This window comes from Pavona decussata, unplaced genomic scaffold, assembly GCF_977016875.1.
Source record: "Pavona decussata unplaced genomic scaffold, jaPavDecu1.1 SCAFFOLD_92, whole genome shotgun sequence".
NCBI classification, from domain to species: domain Eukaryota; kingdom Metazoa; phylum Cnidaria; class Anthozoa; order Scleractinia; family Agariciidae; genus Pavona; species Pavona decussata.
In genome coordinates this window covers 1,137,464-1,160,270 of record NW_028145509.1, presented here as the reverse complement: position 1 = coordinate 1,160,270, position 22,807 = coordinate 1,137,464, and the positions used below count along the sequence as shown (strand labels likewise).

At 36.3% G+C, this 22,807-nt stretch overlaps 2 protein-coding genes across 3 annotated transcripts; both read right to left on the bottom strand.

The window, feature by feature from the left end:
* Window positions 1-338: 338 nt before the first annotated feature.
* LOC146473757 (uncharacterized) lies at window positions 339-9,948 on the bottom strand. Of its 2 annotated transcripts, XR_014866261.1 has the most exons (5): window positions 8,737-9,948; window positions 7,195-7,254; window positions 6,954-7,052; window positions 1,040-1,735; window positions 339-828 (listed from the first exon to the last, which is right to left on the bottom strand). XR_014866261.1 is itself a non-coding variant. In XM_085117597.1 (4 exons), exons 1-4 carry the CDS (start codon window positions 9,787-9,789, stop codon window positions 1,682-1,684), a joined length of 1,266 nt encoding a protein of 421 aa, XP_084973723.1. In that variant the 5' UTR covers window positions 9,790-9,948; the 3' UTR covers window positions 339-1,681. The 2 variants fall into 2 exon arrangements, 1 of the variants encoding a protein (XP_084973723.1); XM_085117597.1 differs by having other exon boundaries at window positions 339-1,735.
* A 6,178-nt stretch (window positions 9,949-16,126) lies between these two features.
* Window positions 16,127-21,760, bottom strand: LOC146473756 (uncharacterized). Its single transcript, XM_085117777.1, has 4 exons — window positions 20,715-21,760; window positions 18,389-18,451; window positions 17,772-17,870; window positions 16,127-16,959 (listed from the first exon to the last, which is right to left on the bottom strand). Exons 1-4 carry the CDS (start codon window positions 21,726-21,728, stop codon window positions 16,906-16,908), a joined length of 1,230 nt encoding a protein of 409 aa, XP_084973903.1. The 5' UTR covers window positions 21,729-21,760; the 3' UTR covers window positions 16,127-16,905.
* Between the last annotated feature and the right edge of the window lie 1,047 nt (window positions 21,761-22,807).

The window sequence follows — 22,807 nt, the reverse complement described above, 5'->3', positions numbered from 1 at the left end:
TGTCTTCTAATGTGTGTGAATAATCACATGAATAAGAGAAGAATAATCCAACGCAATGATGTGTTTTATTTTAAAAATCACAGTTTTAGCTTACGTTTACCTAGCTGGATAGATAATGACTGCTCAACTAAGACACTATTTGATTTTGATTAGTGTAGGTAATGAGATTTTTAATGGTGCATGAAATAAAATCTGGAACACGGTATCAAAGAACCTTTTCTGGGTACCTTTTCGGATAAACCCTGTTAAAACTTTCAGACAAATACAGTAAGCTCCTTCCGAAATATTAAAACTCGATGTCGAGGTCAACAACAACAACAGAAATGAATAAACATGATAGATTTTAATATATACCGGAAGCAGCCTATTATTGACGAGTTTGACCAAATTTTGTGACGAGAAAATACATCATTTAAAATGAAAAAAAAAATGGCTCAGTTTTGTTTTAACAACATTTTAGTTTTTACGTGTTGATGAACATTACAGTTCGAGATATTTGAATAGCTGTTAAGTTAAACATATTCAAAAGCTACTTAGCAAATAATATTTAAATAGCTGTTTTGTTTAATTCAACAGCAAATCATTCACAACTTGTTTAAATTACACCTAGCAACGATTTTGGTGATGGCATTTGCATTTGACTGATACATTTCGCAGCTAGATATTCAATGTAGCAGCTCGAAATACCTTGACTACTATAGAGACTTGTTAGAAGGCTCTTTCAGTGAAGACCTTTTCGCGCTCTTAAAACTATATATTACAGACTATAAAGTCATGCTAAAAAGTCACTGAGTATATCTTGAGGACTATGATTTCTTTTATATTCTACTTTACTCTGGTCTAAAATTGCTAAATCTAAATAGGGGCTTAAAACTGATCTAAAAAACTTAAAAAAGTTTCCCAAATTTTCGAACCGTATCTCTGGTCCTTCTTCGGGGGACAATGAATCTGAAATTCAAAATTACTGCTTCCTATTTTGGCTCCCAAGAGATCTTAACAGCGGCACATATGCCCTTAGGAACTCCATTCTTTCGTTCACAGAGATTCTAGTCTGTAGCAAGCAAGCGACCTCAGAGTTCGTCTGAGGTTCAAACCGTATAACGAACGGTTATACTCCAAGCTCTTGACTTCGAGTCTCGAGAAAAAAAACGTAAGCAGTATTTCTTTCAGTTTGTGAAGGGCCCGTTAATTGTCTTAATTTTCATAAACGAAGAATTAACTCTTTGTCGATGTATAGTACTTGTCAAGTAAACCATCCAATAACAACCGCCATTTTCGCCATTTTGTTTTGTATTTTTTCTGTAACAGATCTGTCAATTTTTTGTGGTAACGTTACTAATATATTTGTATACATTTTATCCTAAAACATCAATGGTCCCATGGCAAAATACTCTACGATTTGTGGAGTATTTTTGCAACGGGTACCGGGGTATTCTCTGTACCGCCATTTTGAATATAGCGAAGACCCGTCCCTAGGGACGAGGGTTGTGCAAATCGTAGATCATATCGAAAGATGACCTGTATGGCATACTATCTTCATCTGGTCCTATTTTCATTTCTTACTGGGTTGGAAATAAATGGCAATAATTAATACGCTGTATGTCGCAGTCGGCCGTCGCCGATTATAGCGTTGAGTGCAATTGTTTATTAGATTTGCTTACAAAGACATTACTATGTGCAATTAACTTGGTAAAGACAGCATCACAGCAAAATAGGAAATGATGACTCCAACAATCTGAAAATATAGAAAATAACAGTATGAATTCATAAACTTGAATAATGTTTAAAAAAATATGGGCTGTTGCTTTCAGATTTTTAGCCTGTTTTGTTTTTCACAGTAATGAATGTGGGCGCTTGTTTGGTATAATTTACTTCTGGAGAATATAAAAGTTTTATACAGTTCGGTCTCCTAAGAAAGAGATTCACAACTTTGTAAAACCTACTGGGCACACAGGGCACACAGTCACCCAATTAAGAGCGCGTTTGTAAAGCTTGGTACTGGATCGCAAACGATGGTAGGCGATAGTAGGATCGCAGAAATTATTCACATGATGATTGATCGCAATTGACCGCAGAGCGATGTAGTTTCACAGAAAAACAAGGTGTTCCCTGATTCTCGATCAAGGTCCCTACATATTTTTGGACACCGTAGAATCTTCTCAGATTATGTCATCATCATCATCATCATCATCATCATCATCATCATCATCATCATCATCATCATCATTATCATTATCATTATCATTATCATTATCATTATCATTATCATTATCATTATAATGTTCCTGAAAAGTCATGTCCTTACCTTTCTCATGATAATCAAAAAATCGCTTGTAAAATGTGCATTTTACATGGGAACCCCCTAGTTTTTTCACAAAGCAAATTTCTGGTGCCATTGTTATCTGTGCTAAAAGAACAGCAAAGTTGCTTTAACTGCCACCGAGAAATGGCGTATTGAAGTTTCCAAAAGGTAAGGAAATGACGAAAATTGGGGAATCTAGGAAGAAAAATTGCTAGAACTTTGCAAATTTGCTTAACAAATGATAAAATCATTCCCCACAGCTTCATTTGTATTCCCCACGTTATCATCCATGTTTCAGAAAAGCGACCTTTTGACGAGCAAAAAATCTGGTGCAAGTATAATGTCTAGTACAGGTTTCGAAGTCAACCTCAAGACGGAATTGCCATTTTTGAGTTAAATGTCTCTAAAAGGGCTAAAAATAGATGATAACGCCTGGTCTTTTGTGACATAATAGCTGTTAATGTATGCTACATTTCGTGAAGTTAACATGTAAATGGCACAAGTATTACAGAAGTAATGAAAGTTTTAAGACCAAATGTTCAATAGGTAAGGAAATGACAGTTTCTAGAATATCGTTTCCTTCTTCAGAATGAACCTCAGATTGGATGATAAACAAATCCCGTTTGTTTGTAAGAAAGGTTAGGACAAATGAAAGTGCCAGCCAAGAAATAAGCACTTTAAGACGTTTAACAAATTTTTGACAATTTTTTTCTTGTTTTTAAAGGTAAGGAAATGACAATTTTAGTCTAAATTCAAGGAACTTTACATTCGTGTATCTTTTTGGTATTGAGCACTCAAGTACTCGGACCTACCTATAAATGTAAGACTTGTTGTTGCCTATTAATACTACATTCGTTGACACATAAGACTTAATTGTCATTAGTGCAATCCTCTCGCATTGCAAAGCACTCTAGGTGTTCAATTTTCAACCAAAAATAACTCACAAGTACAAATCCCTCCACCGTGCTGAATTTGAATCATATAAATTCACCATAGTAGGTGCTGAAAGCCAAACATACACAACTAAAGGCCATGCAAAGAAATCTAGCATTTGTCGCAAAGGAATGGCTTCACAGCGAAGGAAAGGTAATTGTGTTTTCTGTAAAAATTGTAAGGAAATGACAATTACTGTGTTGGTTGATATCTTTGCCCTGTGAAAGAGAACTTTGAGTTGACAACCATAATAAGTATTCACGGAAGGAGACGCAAGCTTTGCCTCAATGTCGTGGCTTCTTTTTCATTTCTGATCTTTTTACAAAAGAAATTGGTCTCAATTTAGGTAAGGAAATGACAGTTTTCAGAATATCATGGTCAGGAAGATTTTACTTTTTTTGAAAAGTCCTGTTTTTTGATATATACTGGAATGATGTAATCGTAATTACTATGCTTCTCTGAAAAATAATCCTTCCAAGCAATTGCGGAGCTAAAATTTTGTAAAAAATGTGAAAATTTGGTTACCATGGCAACGTCAAATGTCAAGATCATTTACCCACCATACTGATTTGTTTCCAGGCAAGTTTCCAAAATAGTTCCCAAGTTTGGTGGTGTTTGCTTGCGTGTTAAAAAAGTTAAAAAGGTTATAAAGGTTCAAGGTCAAAGCGGGCAGAATCCCTCCCCCCGGCCTAGAAAGGGTTAACAGGTGCCTAGAATAGAAACCAGTAGGATGCCAGTTTTGAGTACTGGGGCTCGCCCCTATGTGTCTTAACAAAAATGACATTTGACGGGAACAATGGTGTACACTTAAAGGTGCAAACATAAAAAAATCCCTTAGAGCTAAAGATGGAGACATGAAATCTAAATGAAACTGACATCTATTCAACGGGTATGAATACCTTTGCAAAAAAAGATGCTTCTTTATTTTAACAAAGTTCAAACTTCACAGAAATGATCAAACTTCAAAACTGGCTAATTTTTGACCAAAAACCCCTGAACCTGCCCCTTGGAAAAAGTCGATTTTTGGGCTCAATACAAATGTTCTTTTAAAGGCTTCCAATCAAATCAGTGTGCCTGAAAACGTCCCCTGAGACACTTTTTAGGCTTTCCAAGGGACCAGGGACAAAGAAATAGCCCTCAATAGATAAAGTCAGGATGAGAGTTAAACAGAAAAGTATTTTTCAGGGCGTTATTTGCATTTAAAAATGATTCCCAAAGGAGTTTTATGATACACCGAGATCCCTACTCCACAAGTGAAAAACGCCGACTTAAAATTTGGTAATATTTGACCAAAAACCCTGGTCCTACCCTTTAGAAAAATTTCGATTTTCGGTCGCAAGAAAAATATTTTTTTAAAAGCTTCTAATGTGTCCGAAAACGTCCTCTGAGACATGTTTTAGGCCTCCCAAGGGACCAGCGACAAAAAAGTAGCCCATTCTTTGTCAGTTTGCTATCTGTTTGCTCGTCTTCGTCTTCGATTGGATTCTTATATTCCTTGACCCACTTGGAAAAACTCTCCAAGGAACGGAATTAGAGCCTGATGGTGGTTCCTTTGAGGGTTTTTTTCTTAGTCTTGGACTGGCCCACTTGTCCCAAATGTCAAAGGACTTGTCGCGCGCTAGACAATCCAAACCTGTTCCATGTGAGTCCAGCTCTTGGAGTATAGTATGGACCTGCCTCGTGTTGTTAAGTGCTTGTGCGACAGGTGATTCCCCACCCGCAATATGACGCTGGAACCTATAGAACTGGCGAAGGGATTTCTCTCGAAGACAGCGGTGCATTTCGGCTTGTTGGTAATAGCCAGTCCTCCCATTTAGCATCGCGTTTTCGGCTTGCTGCTTCTATTTCAACGCCCTAAGAATCTGAGCCGAATGTTGACATGTCGTCTGCGTCTATTTGATCCTTTTCGAAAAACCTTTTCCTGTGCAGGGCCGTAATCAGGGTCGTCTTCGGAACTCTTTGACATAGATTCCTAACTCTCAGAACAGTCGGTAGATTCGGTTTCCGTACCAACATTGCCGTCTTTGTCGCTCTTTTTCTTTCTTTTGTTGGTGAGCGCCGTGACATCAGTTACAACCTCTCTGCCTTTCTCTTTTTTATCAAATTTATTATTATCAGTTTCAGTAAAACAAAACCCTTCACTAAGAACTGGGGTATAGAAACTTACGTATCCAATCTTGCAAGGTTTTCAACTGCCCGAGTGTTCGGTTCCAACTGTGACAGTGCCAATATGCAATGCCCCCAGTAGCGTGCTTGCATTACGTTTCATTGGCTTATCTTGGCTTTACTAAATTATTTCATTCTTTTGGAGGACAAGGAAAAGATTCCACCTCAGATTGCCCGTTATAACAATTAATTGAATGCGCGGAAAAAGCCATTTAACTGTCATGTTCGTATACCGGAGTAGTTATAACTTTAATTTGTTGATTTCATTTAGGCACAGCTTTGCAATTATTATTTAGTTGTATTGTGTAAAATATAATTAGGGGCACCCAAAGACAGTTTTCTATTAGATCCTTTGAAACGCTATTTTAGGCTGTCTGGAGTACCTTTAAAGCTCTGTAAGTTCATTTCAGGCCGCGCTATAATATTTTTATCTGTTCGGTCATTCTAGGGGAACTTGATTCTTTTCGAAACTTCTAGGGCATTTTTGTCCATTTTCCGAAAACCTTAGGTCTTATTTCCTTTCCGAGAATCTTAGCTGACCTTTTTTCGGTATCCGAAACGACATTTTTATCAATCCAAAAACACTTATAAGGCCTTAAATTTCCTATATCACGAACGTTCGAGGTGTAAATTCCCTACTGAAAATTATAGGGGATTAAGGGCCTTTCGAACAGATAATTTACCGAGACGATCCGTTGGGTGCCCCTGATAAAATCACATCCAAAGTATTTCACTATTAGTCTATATTTATTGCCAGGGCCTACAATGATATCAGCTCTTACTTTTGCCAAAAACTGAACGAGAAAACCTATTGTAAATAAAGGCATCTAACTGGATAAAGGCTGACCAATTGTTGATTTGAAACGGGCCATAATTTTAACAAAAAGCACTGAATGAAGATAATGTTAGTCAGAAATTACTACAAACAGGTAAGTCTTTGCTACTAGTGTCTTTATTAATGATTCCCCATCAAAAAGAAAAATGTTCCTGTAAGGAAATGACAATGTAAGGAGAATGCAATTTGTGATAAGGAAATGAAATTGTCATTTCCTTACAAGTAAGGAAATGACAAAATTGAGGTAAGGAAATGACACTTTTTTGTAAGGAAATAACATTGTCATTTCCTTACTGTAAGGAAATGACAATTTTGTTGTAAGGAAATGACACTGTCATTTCCTTACTGTAAGGAAATGACAATTTTCTTGTAAGGAAATGACGAAAAGTAAGGAAATGACAGTAAGGAAATGACGGAGGAACATTATCATTATCATTATTATTATGATTATTATTATTATTATTATTATTATTATTATTTTTATTATTATATATTATTATTATTATTATTATTATTATTATTATTATTATTATCCCAAAACATCACAATGGATCACAACAGTGTACATGTGCTGCAATAATATTCGTAGAATTTTTGGCCAGCTCCACCATCTGCAATTGTTTGAAAGATGCAATTCCCGTGCCTTACGTAATGTTATAGAATACACATGCCAATAACGCTAAGCGCGCACGAGAAAAAAGGAAATCTGGACATTACCGTTAAAGAAAGTGATTTTGTAATCACAGTCAATCCTCCAATTGAAAGGCCTTTTTCTTCTCCTTGAACTTGCATCAGGTACATCATAAACATCAGTATCTAACACAAGAAAAATTTCTATAACTGATATTTCGATTTTTTTTCCTACAAGCAAAAAGACTCCTAGTCACTTAATACCACATTGATAAGAAAATTAAAGACACCCGTATCGCGGGGCGGCTGTACGCCGCTGAGCTCGTACCTTCCCTTGATCCGCTGTTAAAACTGGAAATGCACTTGGAATCTTTTGAATGCTATGAACCTAAAAATTTAAAAAAAAAATGCCTGTAATAAGCCTTAATATTGATTTTCAATTTAGTGGTTATAGCAAATAATGAAAAGAAAGCATGCTAACGCCAACTTTGTTGTTTCAAAGAGATTGACAGTCACTCATAAAAAAGAAAGAAAGAAAGAAAGAAAGAAAGAAAGAAAGAAAGAAAGAAAGAAAGAAAGAAAGAAGGAAGGAAGGAAGGAAGAAAGGAAGGAAGAAGCATGATGTCCATTTTGGCATTAGAAATATTTACCAGGAATATTCTAGGCGCGCCTACTCCCTAAGCTACCCTTTTTGTACCAGAAAACGTTATTTTTCATACCCGATCAGCTCCGGCGGTTCGTTTCTCAAATCTTGTAAGGAGTTTCTTGCCGGAAAGGTATTTTTCAAGTCCGTTTCTATTGATTGTTAGAAATTTCGGGTGCAAACTAGCTCAATGCCCTGCTTAACCCTGTCTTTGGAGGGGAGCGAGGGTGGATTCTGCGCGCGAGGACTTTGAACCTGAATATCTTTTATGATATCTGAGCAAACCTGAACAACATGAAACTTCATGACGATTTGCAAAATTCATCTGAAAACAATTTGTGGTCGACCAGTGTTCATTGACTTTGATGTTACCATGGCAGCCAAATTTTGACAATCAGTTCCTTTTTTTTCCCAAAATAAGCAATCCCTCTTGAATGAAGATAAATTAATTTTCGCACTGGAATTTACCTCTTTTCATCTCGTATTACTGTTACTTTACTGGTTTAGATTATTATTTGTTCCATTTTGGGCTACTGAGGATTTGGGGGAATCCAGAAATCCAAGATCGCAATCATGATGCTATTTTTATGTCAGGGAATATGTCTTTGAAGGTACTATTAACCTTAAAAGTGTTATTGTTATACCTTTAACAGTCTTGGAGTAGTGGAGTGTTGATGGTGGAGGAGGGAAGGGGGAATTACTGACCTGAAAAGTTTTCGGAGATTTGGGAAACACACGCGAGTCTTCTGGGGTTTTTTAGTAGCCGTGATACTTGCTTTTTGAAACGATAGTTCGTGTTTGGTTGTGTTAAATGATAATTCCACGTTATGCTTGTCTATTTTTGCTTTAAACATAACAATAGATAAAGAAGGTCGATGCAAGTCTTATTAGCTAGAAGGTTACAATCTATTACCCAACAGTAACCCAAGAATGTCTAAGATGACATTTCCGTTATTGCTTTATAGACCATGGGATATCAGTCAGTAAACCATTAACAAGAAATAACAGTCATTAGATCGTCTTCTGGTCGTTCTTACAAAAATGAAATCAGTAAGATCTTGCATTATTTCTTGGCTGTTTTAAATAAAACGATTATTTCACTCGCGTTTGTTGTTTGATATGGGATGATTATACATAGCCGTGGTCCATCTATCCTCCTATATACCAACGCGCGCCGCGGGTTGTAGATCAGTTATTACATAACTTGTATAGGTTTCCTATTCCTACCTTCTCATTTACTCTTGATCCGAATACCATGACAACGGCTAAGACAGCTGACGAAGCAAGGAACCAGAGGATACTAACGGCGAGGAACGAGGTCCTTCGTTCGTGTAAATCAGCCATATGATAGAGCGCAAAACAGAGGAATGGAATGCACAAACCAACAAACATCAAAAGAAGAGGAGAAAGCACACTGTCAGCAAGTTCAACTATCTCGCACAGTTTGTTGTGTTCCGTTATCAGAGCCGAGAGATCCATTGAAGACATTCTCTTGTACAAATCATCAAAAAGTGACTCCAGCAATAGGCATGTAATGCAGAAAAAAATCATCGGAAGCAACCAGAAACCAACACCAATAGCCAAAAAGACGTCACTCATTATCCTAAAGCCAAACCATGTGTTCCAAGGCTCAAACAATCCAAAGCCCATACCCGTAGCTTCCAGTACAACAGCTCCTCCTATGCTAACAAGTAGGAAAACAGGAAATATTTTCAGATATGTTTTCATTTTCGACTTCACAGTTTCTAAGGTAATGTTCCCTGTATGGATGAACATTACCTTAGAGAGAAAGTTTTCAAAACGGGATTTTCTCGAATCTGTCAAAGGTAGCACAATCAAACAAACTATTCCGTTTAATGCGACCAAAAGACACCACATGTCGAAAAATAGAAGGAGATAGATAGGACCTCCAAAGAATATACTGACCAAGGGTAAAGCGAAATTCAACCACAAACCAAAAACAATTATACCACAAAAAAACCTAGAAACATAGCTCTGTTTGTTATAAGAACCACGGGTTTGCACATGCACTAAACGACTGAAGGTTGCATCGCCAAAGTATGCGCCAAAAAATTTCATCGTTTTAAGAACGGGGCTGTACACTCCTTCTACCGCTTGAAGCAGCTCTTTGTTGACATTTTCTTCTGTTTGACTTGACTCATCCAAAGAGCTATGGTTCATCGTTGTTTCCACTGAATATGAAGTTGAAATTTCGTTGGTCTTGACCACAAAAAGTTCTCCAGGCTTTACGCGAGAAGCCATGCTAAGATCAGAAAGCATTCTTCAAAGTGGCCCTAAAATTGATAAAACCAGTAAGATTCATTTTCCTGTTTAAAAATTATTAGTGAATAAGGCTTTGTTTTCATTCGCCTTTAAATTATGCCTATTTTTAATTTTTTCAATTAAGGCCTCTAATATTGTTGCCTTATTGTTTCTATTGATATTTGTACTTCATGCTGTTTTTTAGTTTTGAATCAACACGAACATACAGGTAAACTCGGAGTACATTGTACGTAGCTATAGCATGGAGCTATTTCTATCTGAATCTACATGCATGCCATGTACACTACATGTATATTGTATGGAATGTAGTGTACAGATTTGACAACGAACACTGGTATTAATATTAACATACCTGAAATAAAGGCTATTACAAACAACACTTTCCCCTTGTGAAAACACAGCTGTTATTTTCAAGCTTAAGACGTATGTACAATATTAAATATTAAATATTTCATTTCTTCTTCACAGGAGACTCAGAGCAAAAATCTCGAAAAGAAAAGGAGGATGAAAATCCCAAACTATATTCCCATAACATATTAATTTTTTTTAACATTATTACTATTATAATTGTTTTTCTTTTGATCACCAACTAAAGACAATTGTACCTTTGAGAAGTTTTTTGCTTTTTGTGTTTTGCTTGTTAGATTACTCCTTTATTTTATATGAACTGAAACGCTTTACGATTTATCTAAAAAAAATCATACTTACACAAACTAAATAGTGCACACTGATCATGGGAAAACACTGATGCTCTAAAGTTTTGCTGATCACAGTGCTATCGATAAGTTCTCCTTGGCAAAACCTTTAATTAATACACAGTTCAAATAACAGTATAAAGCTTTTCAATTACATCCATGACACTTCCTCAGATCATTAGGCATTTTGATTGCGTTTTCTTGACACCAGAGGCTTTTCTTGATTAAATATTTCATCTATGCTGACTATCGATTGAAATGCCTCAATATTTATCGGTTACTTTTTGCATAGCGTTAGGAATTAATCATTTATTTTGACTTTTTCCCGACTTGAATGTAGAGAACTACATTTATTTTCAGTTGTTTAAATTGAGGGAAAAATGAAATTTTCTTTTCTTTTTTTTTTTTTTTTTGCTTTGTTTTGCATTTGTTTTGGCCAACACAGGTGTTCCTTTCTTATTATTGTTTCTCTAAATTTCCCAATAGATATTAAAATTTGCGTAACATGGGAGATAATAAACACTGAAAAGTTAGTTTATTAACTTTTATTCAAATAAAAAATTAATTTGGTGTCCTCTAAATTAATCTTTGGCTTTCTCATCAACTTTTTATCTTTTATATTGATCACCAACTTTCAATATTCATAGGACAACATAACTTTGGTGCGATACCCTATGAAAGAGCTTATCGTTTTAACTTTATAGTGTAAATATTTCAGGTCTCTATAAAATCAAGTTTTTGGAGGGCTTCAAGAGAACGTAGTTTTAGTTTTAGTGACATGGCGTCGTTATTTGCTGTTAAACAAATAACGCTAAATAAAATAAATCATAAATGCAAGAAAGGATGTCAATAACGGTCGGAAAGATAATTAATATGTATTCTTTTATTTCACTTGCTTATACGACTAATATTTTAAAATGAGAAGCTCTCTCAGTAACAAATTTTAAAAGTGTCATCATTGCCAAATATCATATATCGGGAAAATATAGCTCTGCTATTTCTTATTGTTATTAAGTCCAGCGTGTCAAAAAGTGGGTTCAAATTGTAGAAGTGACTTCGCATGATATAGAACCACGACAATGACAGATTAATTTCAATACATAACAGAACAATAAAATCTATTTTTAAGCAGGAATTGGTTTGGGCTGTTAGAAACACACGATAAAAAATGTCATTAAAATTTCATAACATTTTAAAATATATTAAATAACACAAAAAACATTACTATAGGCTAATAGGCTAGATTTTGTGATCTTCCGTGACGCTCGTAAAAATGCCTTCTCGGGTCGTACCTAACGAATCCTGCGTAAACGATAACCTCGAAGACCCAACATCAGTTGCAACCCAACTCAGCCCAACAGTTTCAAGTCTTGATGATGACCAGGTGAACGACGAGGTTCTCCAAGCAGTTGAAGAAGCATACAAACCACTTTTGAGATTAATGAAGTTCTTTGGCGTGTACTTCGGGAACACATCCCTCAACAATTTCATGAAGGCCTCTCCTCGTCGACGGAAAGAAAGTTATATTTCCCGGTTTTATTGTGCTGTTGTAGTCGTTGGCTTGTGGTTTGATTTTGTGATGCCTTTGATAAGTATTTTTCTGGGAGGTGATATCTATTTCCTTATCATGTTTGTTAGTTGGTGCCTTCTGGTCGCACTGATGGGGACAACTTTCTTGATTATCCTGCCATTAACTGTTACGAGAAAGACTCGTTTCGAGAACTTTCTTCGCAAAGTAATCGCGATCCCTATTGAAAGCGCCTTCCTGGAAAAGATCAAATCAAAGGCAAGAGTGTACTTGATTCTGTTTTTTCCCATCTCTGTAGCTGCTATGGTTGGTACAATTTTGACCGATGTAGCTTTGGGAATGAACATTGGAAAGTTAGAACCTTGGAATAGCTGGTTTGGCTTCAGAATAACTTCTTTATTCTTTCTTTCTTTTGGTTCTTGTATTTGGATACTTCCTCTTCCTTTCTTCTGTATCTCTTGTTTCATACTTGAAACACTTTTTGATGATTTGCACAAACGAATGTCATTGCCACATTCAAACTTAGTCGGGATAGCTACCCTGCGAAGAGAGCATCAGCATCTTTGTCAAGTGGTAGAGATGGCGGACAGCATGCTTTCCCCTCTTCTTCTTGAAGTTTTTACGTTTTTGATACCAGTTACATGTTTCAATTTTTACCAAACGGTTAATGTAAATTTACGGCAGGAAGGAACATCTGCAGCCCTTGTTATAAACCTCTTCTGGCTTCTGACCTCCTCAGCTTTCTTAGCAGTTATCATGATCGCTGGGTCTAGAGTCAGCGAAAAGGTAAGAAATATACTGCAGGAAAAGAATATTTTACATTTTACTTTACACCTCTTCGGCGCAGCTAATTTATATGAATCATGTGAAAGGAGAAATATTTTGAGTTGAGACGAGAAGGTAGTTGCTGAAGTCAGTATGGTGATGGCCAACTACCGAGAAAGGTTTCTCTTAGGAAGGCTAAGACGGTTGTGCACTCAACCTTGTTTTGATTTTTAATTTTACGTTGTGAGTACTAGAAACAAATTGGAAGATTTTTCAGTAGTATCATGACTCCTATCTCGCTTCAGCTTCATCTCTTTCAAGAACCGTCATACCCATCTCGGACTTCTATAGTCTCTCCAGTGTTTTTAAAAATGTTTGCGTAGTGTTTTAATTTGCTTTTTTTGTCAGGCTCATGGTATTCAAGGAGTTTTGCAAACATTGCCAGTTGCAACTGAGGACGAAGGAAAGGTTCTATTGTTTTCCTTTTCCACTTTATTTCAATGTAATTGTGGGAGGTGTTTACACTGTAATATGTGAATAAGTTTTAAACATTGGTTAACAGGTTTTAATATTCGAATTTGCATGACTTGTCAATCTAGCAAAAGTGAAAAATTTATTGTGTTTACATTGACTAGACGTCTTTAATCCCCTTACAGCAAAGCTGCAATACAGCTACAGAGGCAGCTTGGCGAACATTCATTGACTGTCTTTGGTTATTAGATTCTATGCAACGAAGTTTAACAAAATTAAGGGGAAAAATAAGGGAAGGAGAATCAACCGCATAGAAAGCCAACGTGCTCGATTCGAGCTCTAGTTGAACGAAATAATCAGTTTTCAAATACTTGTTTTACTGTGGTTCTATTCGCTGACAGACCACAAGCAGCATTTTCCAAGGCTGCCAACTGAACAATTATGGGTCAAAGGCGTCTCCATGTCCAACATTTCTGGTCCAGACTTGTTCGAGATTATAATATAGGTTTTGATGTTCTGTTTTGTTCTTAATGCCAAGCCTGCAGCCTTAAAACGTCTTGTCGCGTATGACTACATTAACAATAATACGTTTAATTTTTCGTGGTTGGCTACAGTGATAACGTTTAACAAAAGTTTTTTTTTTGGCTTGCTTATAATCTTGTTTCAGTTCTTGATGTTTATGATGAACTTACAAGGCGAACCAAAGGGCCTATCCATTGGAGGACTGACAGTCATTACAAAGTCCCTTTCTTTAACGGTAAAATATATAGATTTGTTATTCTGCAATAACTGACCGTTTAAGAGCCAAACGTATAGCAACTGCTAACTGCCCTGTTGCAAAGGGCATGTTTTGGACCCTGGTTATAGCCATTCATCGTCAATTTACCCGATATCAGATGAATTGCTGGGCTTGCAAAGGAACGTTCGTATTTACCTTTATTCCTATGTAAATCCATTGTATTTTTATTCTTAAAATGGATTTTAGTGAAATATTACTATTATCAGGTGCAGATGAATTTTTCGTGGTTGTGTGTTGGTTGATATTGTTTGTTGAAGTCCGGTTAATCTATGTTAGCTCAGCTATGGTCTCGAACGCAATTAGTTATTTCATATTTAATTTTTCAGATTGTTGGGGTGATTGTATCATATTATGCTGTGATGCTGTCCCTACCAAAGTCACCACTCTGAGTGAAGAATGGATTTGTAAATAAATGTAAACAATGGATGAGCGAGTGCATGATATCGATACTAGTAGATGTTAAAAGCCGTATCTTTCAGGTTGACAACTTACGGCTTGACAACATTAAAATGATATCTTACTGAACAAGATCTTTTTAATGGAATAAAGCACCTGTATAATGGGACAATAAAAGAAAACCAAACTGATTTATTTACATGGAGGCTTTTAGTTTTAATTACATTTTCATTATCTACCCAGCACTAAATGTATAGATTTGCTTCAAGAGCTTGGTTGCTGCCTTACAATAAATTTTTCTTAGGTTTTAAAATTTTTTAGTTTCAGGATATAATTCCGACTTTTAAAGGGCACTATTAAGTTGAAATGTCCGTTCCGGAGTTTAAATGGAAAAAGGGGACGAGTTTTTAAATTCTTTTATTTAATCTGAAAATGGAGTCCATCACAAGAAAGATCACATTAAAATTATTCAGTTTGCTAAGTTTGAGGTTCTGTCGTTAGATTACAGCCATGTAAAAGGCTTTAAAAAATAGGAAAAAATTATAGCCTTTTTATGGGTCTGGGTGACGTAATCCCAGAATTAGAAATTTGTATGGTATTTGTTTGGCGACATTTGACAGGTCACATTTCTTCAAATGACCACTCAATTTGACAAATGAATAAGAAAAGCCAAACGATTATACTGTTCTCCATTTACTTGTATAAACGGTCAATTTACTTGTATATAGGCCAACTCAGTTTAGTCGGTTTCGTCTGAAAAATGCACTTGTTTCTTTGTTTGTTTTTTTACTAACGCAAACCTGCGTAAATAAAAAATAATGATTTTGAGATTGGGTATCGGAATTAAATTTGCGTTGAGAAAACTTCGTTTAATCTGCTTGACTTCTTTTGTTTCCTTCCAAAACGAAGCCATGGTCATTCTCCTTCAGAAATATTACGCAACCCGTTTTCTATTTCGCCTCTTTGTGGCAGGCTGAGGGAAGAGAATCCTTTCGATTTAATTCGGGATTTGACACGTCAAAAAAATGTTAAGTTTTGGTCTTCTTGCTTTACGATTGGTTAGCAGATTTAGCGAGACTTTTATTCAAGCCTTCCTGTTCATATTCTCGCCAAAAGTGTTCGAAATTACCATTTTTTATTAAAAAAAAGGAAGAAAAAGTCTTGTCGGTGACATCATTGATTTATTTATTCTCGATAAAGAAAAATGACCTATTAATTGTCTGTAGAATTTAGCAGTTATAATTATTTCTTATGCAATATACCCGCTTCAAATACACCGACTATAACGCCCGCCTTATATCGGACACTTGTGAAGATCTTTTCGCGCGATTGAATTTTTTACAGACTATTAAGCCATGCTTTTTTTTTTTTGGTTTGTTAGTTTGTTTTTCTACTCTACTTTACTCTAGTCTGTAGTTTTCAATAACAATGAACTTCGCGTTCCTTTGTGATGCAAAACGTATTACGAACGGTACGCTTTAAGCCACTGCCCATAATTGTCTCAAGAAAAAGGGAAGACCATTTTCTTTCCTAACGTAATGTGACTGAAGGATCCCTGGTTTGTCTTAATTTTGATATGCTTAACGTCCGAGTAAACTGCAAAAGAAGGATTAACTCTTTGTCAGTCTATAGTCCTGGACAAGTTAACCATAAAATAATAACCTCTATTTTGTTTTGTATTTTTCTGTACTTAAACAATTTTAGTGGTTACAAATGTATTTATATACATCTTACCCTCGTTAAATAACTTATATGCCTTCTGTTGATATAAAAAATCTCCATAAACTACACTGAGCTCCAAAAATGAATGTAGTGCATTGGCTGCTCTACATAGTCTATATTAATAATTCTTGGTTAATATCCGTATGAAGACGCAGTTTCTGTACTGGTTTTATGTTAGGACAAAAGAGGTAAAAATTTCCTCCCCAAAGTATAAGACTTAGCTTCATGAAGCGAAATTGACTGAAAAGGTCACAGATGAAAAAATATCATTAGACCTGTCAAAATTCCCTCTTACATGAAAGGTAATATTATACAATTTCCAATAATTCACTCCTTTTCTTCCTGTATCTCTGGGGACGAAAATTTTCACCTGTTTTCTCTGGCACTCCCTAATTATCCGAACGCTAATTACACTATTCAAGTCGGTGTATGAGAAGATTAAGTGCATTTTTATCTACAAGCTAACATTGGAAATATTATTTCCAAAATTGTATAATTATATTCTTCGATTATCTCATATTCGCTGAAAACGAGACTAGCAAAAACCAGTCCCTGGGGACGAGATTGTGGAAATCGTAAATCATCGTAAGATGACGTGTATGGCATAATATCTTCATCTGCTTATGTTTTCCTTTTCTTTTCTTTTTCTAAATGGAAATAGTTGCCGTATATCGCCGTCGCCTGTTTGATTATAGCGTTGAGTGCAATTGTTAATTATATGTACATCACTATGTGAATTAACTTGGTAACGACAGCATAACAGCAAAGTAGGAAATGATGATTCCAACAATCTGAAAACATAGAAAACAACATTATGAATACATAAACTTGAATAGTGTCAAGCAATATCTTAAATGGCGTGCTGTTGCTTTCAGATTTTTAGACTGCTTTGTTTTTCATAGTAATTAATATGGGCGCGTGTTTAGGATTTTCTTCTCCAGAGTACAGAAGTGTTGTACAGTTTGGTCTCCTAGGAGAGATTCGCAACTTTATAAAAACCACTTGGGCACACAGTCGCGTCATCCTGACTGGCAGACGATGGCAGGAGATCACAGAATCGCAGAAATCATTTACATGATTGATTGCTATTGACCATAAAGCCTGTACTTTCATCGGAAAACAAATTGATTCCTGATTCTCGATCAAGGTCGCTAGCTGTTTTGGACACCGTAGAATCTTCTAAGATTATGCGTTTATTATTATTATTATTATTATTATTATTATTATTATTATTATTATTATTATTGATATTGTCATTGTCATTGTCATTGTCATTGTCATTATTATTATTATTATTATTATTATTATTATTATTATTATTATTATTATTATTATGCGCAGTAAAACTATCTGTATGCACAGTCAGAAAGCAACACAGGGCGCGTAGCGTAACCTGTGAGCCAAGCGAAACTTAAAATAGCACGTATCAAAACGGTTCGCTTCAGTGTACATGTGCCTCCATTAAATTCTTTGACAATTGAGTTTCGAATTCCACAGCCTATTGTTGTTTGAAAGATGCAAGTCCCATGCGTTACGTAGTAAAACGGAATACACAAGTCAATAAAGCGAAGCGCAGGCGAAAGAAAAAAAATCTGGACATTACCGTTAAATTAAGTGATTTTGTAATTACAGTCAATCCTCCAATTGAAAGGCCTTTCTGTTCTCCTTGAACTTGCATCAAGTACATCATAAACATCAGTAACTAGAATAAGACAAAACAACAACTAGTAACTCAGAAATTTATCTGGGAAAATTTGATGTGGTCGGTTAGTGGTGCCTGACCAATTTTTAACGGACAGTTTTTTTTTTTTTCAGAAAATAGAGAATTCTTTTTAAAATGAAGAAAAATCACTTTTTTTCCCGTAACTTTTATCATTTTAGCTGTGTTCCTTTATTGGTTTAAGTTACTTTTCGTGAAGTTTTGGGAAAATCCAGAAATCCAAGATGGCCGCCATTCGACAATAATGACCTAATTACCCCATTCATATGATGTCATCACATCGCGACGCGGACCTCAAAGGAGGCATGTCGCGACGTACTACCTGTTTTCTAACTCTCACTGACATAGATTTTATACCTCCGAAGTTATAGAGGGAGAGGTACAACAGCATTCCCTTGCATGCTTCCCTTCCCCCCAGCCCAAGAAGACAAAAACGCCCATTCTTGATAAGGTTAAGGAAAGCCGTATCGCGGGGCGGTTGTTCACTGCAGAGCTCGTACCTTCCCTTGATCCGCTGTTAAAACTGGAAACGTGCTTGGCGGGACTTTTTGAATGCTATGAACCTAAAAATACAAAAATGTCTGCAATAAGTCTTAGCAGGAGGTTTCAATTTAGTGGTTAGAGATGAGTGAATGCCCGCACTAGCTGTATAGCCAATAAATGAAAAGAGAGCATGCTGACCCAACTTTGTCGTTTGAAATTAAAGGGATTGAGATTGCTGTGACTCATAATATATAAACATTAAAATAACTAAAGTAAGAAGCGTGATGTCCCTTTTTACATTAAAAGTACTCTTACCTATGTTCGGTCACGTCGGAGGTGCGCCATATCCCTACCCTTTTTGTAAGAGGTTACGTCATTTTGCATATCCGATCAGGATCGGCGGCTCGTTTGTCAAGTCTTCTGAGAAGGACCTGGCCCAACATGAATTTTGTATGTCCGTTTTTATTTTGTCATTGCAATCATTTTTTTAACAGACAATCCCTTTTTGAATGAATAACAATTAATTTTCGTACTGTAATTTTTACTGTACTGTTTTTTTCTCATATAAGTGTTCCTTTGTTGGTTTTAATTTCGATTTGTTTAATAACAGCGCTTTCCTGAAGCTTTGGGAAAATCCAGAAATACACGATGGCGGACCCAAAATGGCCGCCATTTCGCTATCATGACGTAATTACCTAGTCATTTGACATCATCACTTATCTTTGTGCACCTCAAAGGAATATCTTTGGACGTACTATTTATCTTCATAGTGTCATTGACATGGCTTTTATAAAATGGCGTTATCAAGAGGGAGGAGGAGGGGAAGCGGAAGGATAATCTGTCATCTGTAATGTTTAAGGGAGCTTTGAGAAACACGCGCTCCCTCCGAGTTCTTTTAGAAGTCATGATATCAACGACGTTATTGATCAAGCTTTAGGTCGAGATGGCTGGATATTGGCCAAGTTCTTTTCTTGCGTTTTTATGGACCGAGACGAAGTCGAGGTCCATAAAACCGCAAAAAAAGAACGAGGCCAATATCCAGTCATCTTGACCGAACAAGCTTGGTCAATAAAGGATTTATTACATGGCTTTAGCTTCAACTTAAAACTACAACAACAAAACAAAACAGGACATGAAACTGCTCTGCTCGGAAAGAAATTCTTCATAACCGGCTGGTGCAGTGCATTTTTAGATTAGCATGTAATCGTGGAAAACAAGTAATCCTAAATTATCTTAACGCTCTAACTTTATAATGGATTAAAGGTAGAATACAGTTATTGAGAACGAGAAATTTAGATTTTCGCAAGAGCGGGAAGATTTGAATAGAATCCGGCAAACTCGCCATTTTCAGCCGATCGGGCGGTGGCGTTTATAATAAACATTTTTACAAAGTTTTCGGCTTTCAATCATTAATTCTTGAATGAAACAATAGATTTTAAAATTATATGCAAGCATAAGCCGAAAATAGAGCGGGTAAATCAGAAAACTGGGCGAAACTTGGATAAGATTTTGCTGTTTACAACAAGCAAGACGCAGCCGAATTAAAAACGTGAGCTTCTTCGGCGAACTTGAGAAAAACACTTTTCTGAATTATTCTAACCACTTAACGCAACTTTCACTACCCTATGATTTTAACAGTCATTGCAAACCTAGGGAACTAATCAATTTGGCACTCGACTTGAGACAATAAGTTTTACCAAATCAATATATCTAAACTGAATACTACACACAGAGCAACTTACCGATTCAACTCACATTCATTGTAGCTGAATCAAAAATTTTCACTACACCAGGACGATTCCCTTATCTTTCCTTTCCTTTAGGAAAGTGTTGAGAGTTTACCGAACATTTTAGTGAGCGTTTTCCCCCAGAACAACGAGAAAATCGAGGAAAAGATTACATTGTTCCTCGGGATTAAACTTCCGATGCCAAGCGGACGGGCAACGGGTAATCCCGAGCGGGCAAAATAGCTCCATCTTGTCCGCTCGGGTAGCCAATCACAGCGCAGGATTTGACTCATCTTGCCCGCTCTCGGAGCGAGTCATATAAAAGCTTACTTACTGAAACGGTAGAATATGTTTTATCATGTCGAATGACAGTTACTAGTTACGTTTGTCACTTTTTGCTTTGCTATTACCCAACAGTAACTCAAAAATGACTGAGATAACAAAAATCATGATCGAGTCTCTGCCCGTTCTTGCAAAAAATGAAATCGGCAAGACCTAGCGCTATTTCTAAGGGATGGTTATATCTAGCCGTTGGCTTTCTATCGTCTTATAAACGAATGCGCGATACGGCTTGTGGAGTAATTGTTAAATAGGCTGTAAGGGTTTTTTTTCCTACCTTCTCACTTACTCTTGATCCGAATACCATGACAACGGCTAACCCAGCTGAGGAAGCAAGGATCCAGAAGAGGACAAGGGTGAGGAAAGCGAGGGTCCCTTCTTTAGGTAAATTAACTATGTGATAGAACGCAAAACAAAGGAAAGGAATGCAGAGACCAAAAACCATCAAAAGAAGAGGAGAAAGCACACTGTCAGCAAGTTCAACTATCTCGCACAGTTTTTTGTGTCCCGTTATCAGAGCCGAGAGATCCATTGAAGACATCCTCTTGTTCAAATCATCAAAAAGTGACTCCAGCAATAGGCATGTAATGCAGAAAAAAATCAGCGGAAGCAACCAGAAACCACAACCAATAACCAGAAAACTATGACCTATTATCCTAAAGCCAAACCATGTATTCCAAGGCTCAAACAATCCGAAGTTGAAACCCGCAACTACTTCCAGCAGAACGCCTCCTGCCATGCTAACAAGCATGAACAAAGTAAACAGTTTCAGATATGTTTTTATTTTCGACTTCACATTTTTTAAGGTAATTTTCCCCGTATGGATGAACATTACCTTAGAAAGAAATTTTTCAAAACGGGATTTTCTCGTTTCTGTCAAAGGTAGCACAATCAAGCAAACTGTTCCGTTTAATGCGACCAAAAGACACCACATGTCGAACACTAGAAGGAGATAGATAGGACCTCCAAAGAATATACTGACCAAAGGTAACGCGAAATTAAACCACAAACCAGCAACAAGCATACCACAATAAAACCAGGAGATATAACTCTGTTTGCAAGAACTAGGCGTTTGCACATGCACTAAACGGTTGAAAGTTGTATCGCCAAAGTATACGCCAAACAGTTTCATCGTTTTTAATACGGGGCTGTACACTTCTTCTACCGCTCGAAGCAGCTCTTTGTTGACATTTTCTTTTGTTTGACTTGACTCATCCAAAGAGCTATGGGTCATCGTTGTTTCCACTGTCTTGACCACGAGAAGTTCTCTAGGCTTTACGCGAGAAGCCATGCTTAGACCAGAAAGCAATCTTCAAAGTGGCCCTACATTAAATTGTAAAACCAGTTAGGTTCATTAACCTGTATAAAAAATATTAGTGACAAACGCTTTGTTGTCACTCGCCTTTAAATAATGCTTATTTCTATTTTTTTCCATTAAGGCCTCGTATATTGTTGCCTCATTGTTTCTGTTAGTTTTTGTACTCTTGCTGTTTTATAGTTTTGAACTAACACCAACATACAGGTAAACTTGGAGTACCTTGCACTTAACTATAGCATGGTGCCACTTCTAACTGAGTCCAGTTGTATGCCATGAAGTGTACTGATTTGAAAACGAACACTGGTATTAATATAAACATAATAGAAATTAAGGCTACCACAAACAACACCTTCCCCTTTCGAAAGTACAGCTGTTATCTTCAAGCTTAAGGCGAATAATATTAAATATCGAATAATATTTCATTTCCTCTTCACAGGAAACTCAGAGAAAAAGTCTTGAACAGAAAAAGGAGGATGAACTGATCCTAAATTATATTTCCACAGCGTATGTTTTTTACCCTTATTGCCATTATAATTGTTGTTATTTTGATCGCAAACTAAACACAGTTGTACCTGAGAGAAGTTTCTTGCTTTTATGTGCTTTGCTTGTTAGATTACTCCTTTAATACTCCTTCATCTAAATTATCTAAAATAAATCATACTTACACAAACTGAATAATGCATACTGAACATGGCAAAACATTGATGCCCTCAAGTTTTGCTGATCACGGTGGTATGATAAGTTCTCCTTGACAAAACCTTGAATTAAAACACGCGCACAGTTCAAATAACAATGAAAAGCTTTTCAATTACATCCACGACACTTCCCGATATCAGTAGGCGTTTGATTGCGTTTTCTTGATGCCGGAGGTTTTGTTGATTACATACTACATCCATGTTCTATCGTTCGACGACCCTTGATATTTGTTGAATAGTTTTTGCATAGCGTTCGGGGCCATAATCATTGATTGATTTAGTTCGGTATTTTCCCGAATTAAACGTAGAGAACTCAGTATTATATAAGTTTTCAGTTGCTTAAAATTAAGATTAAAA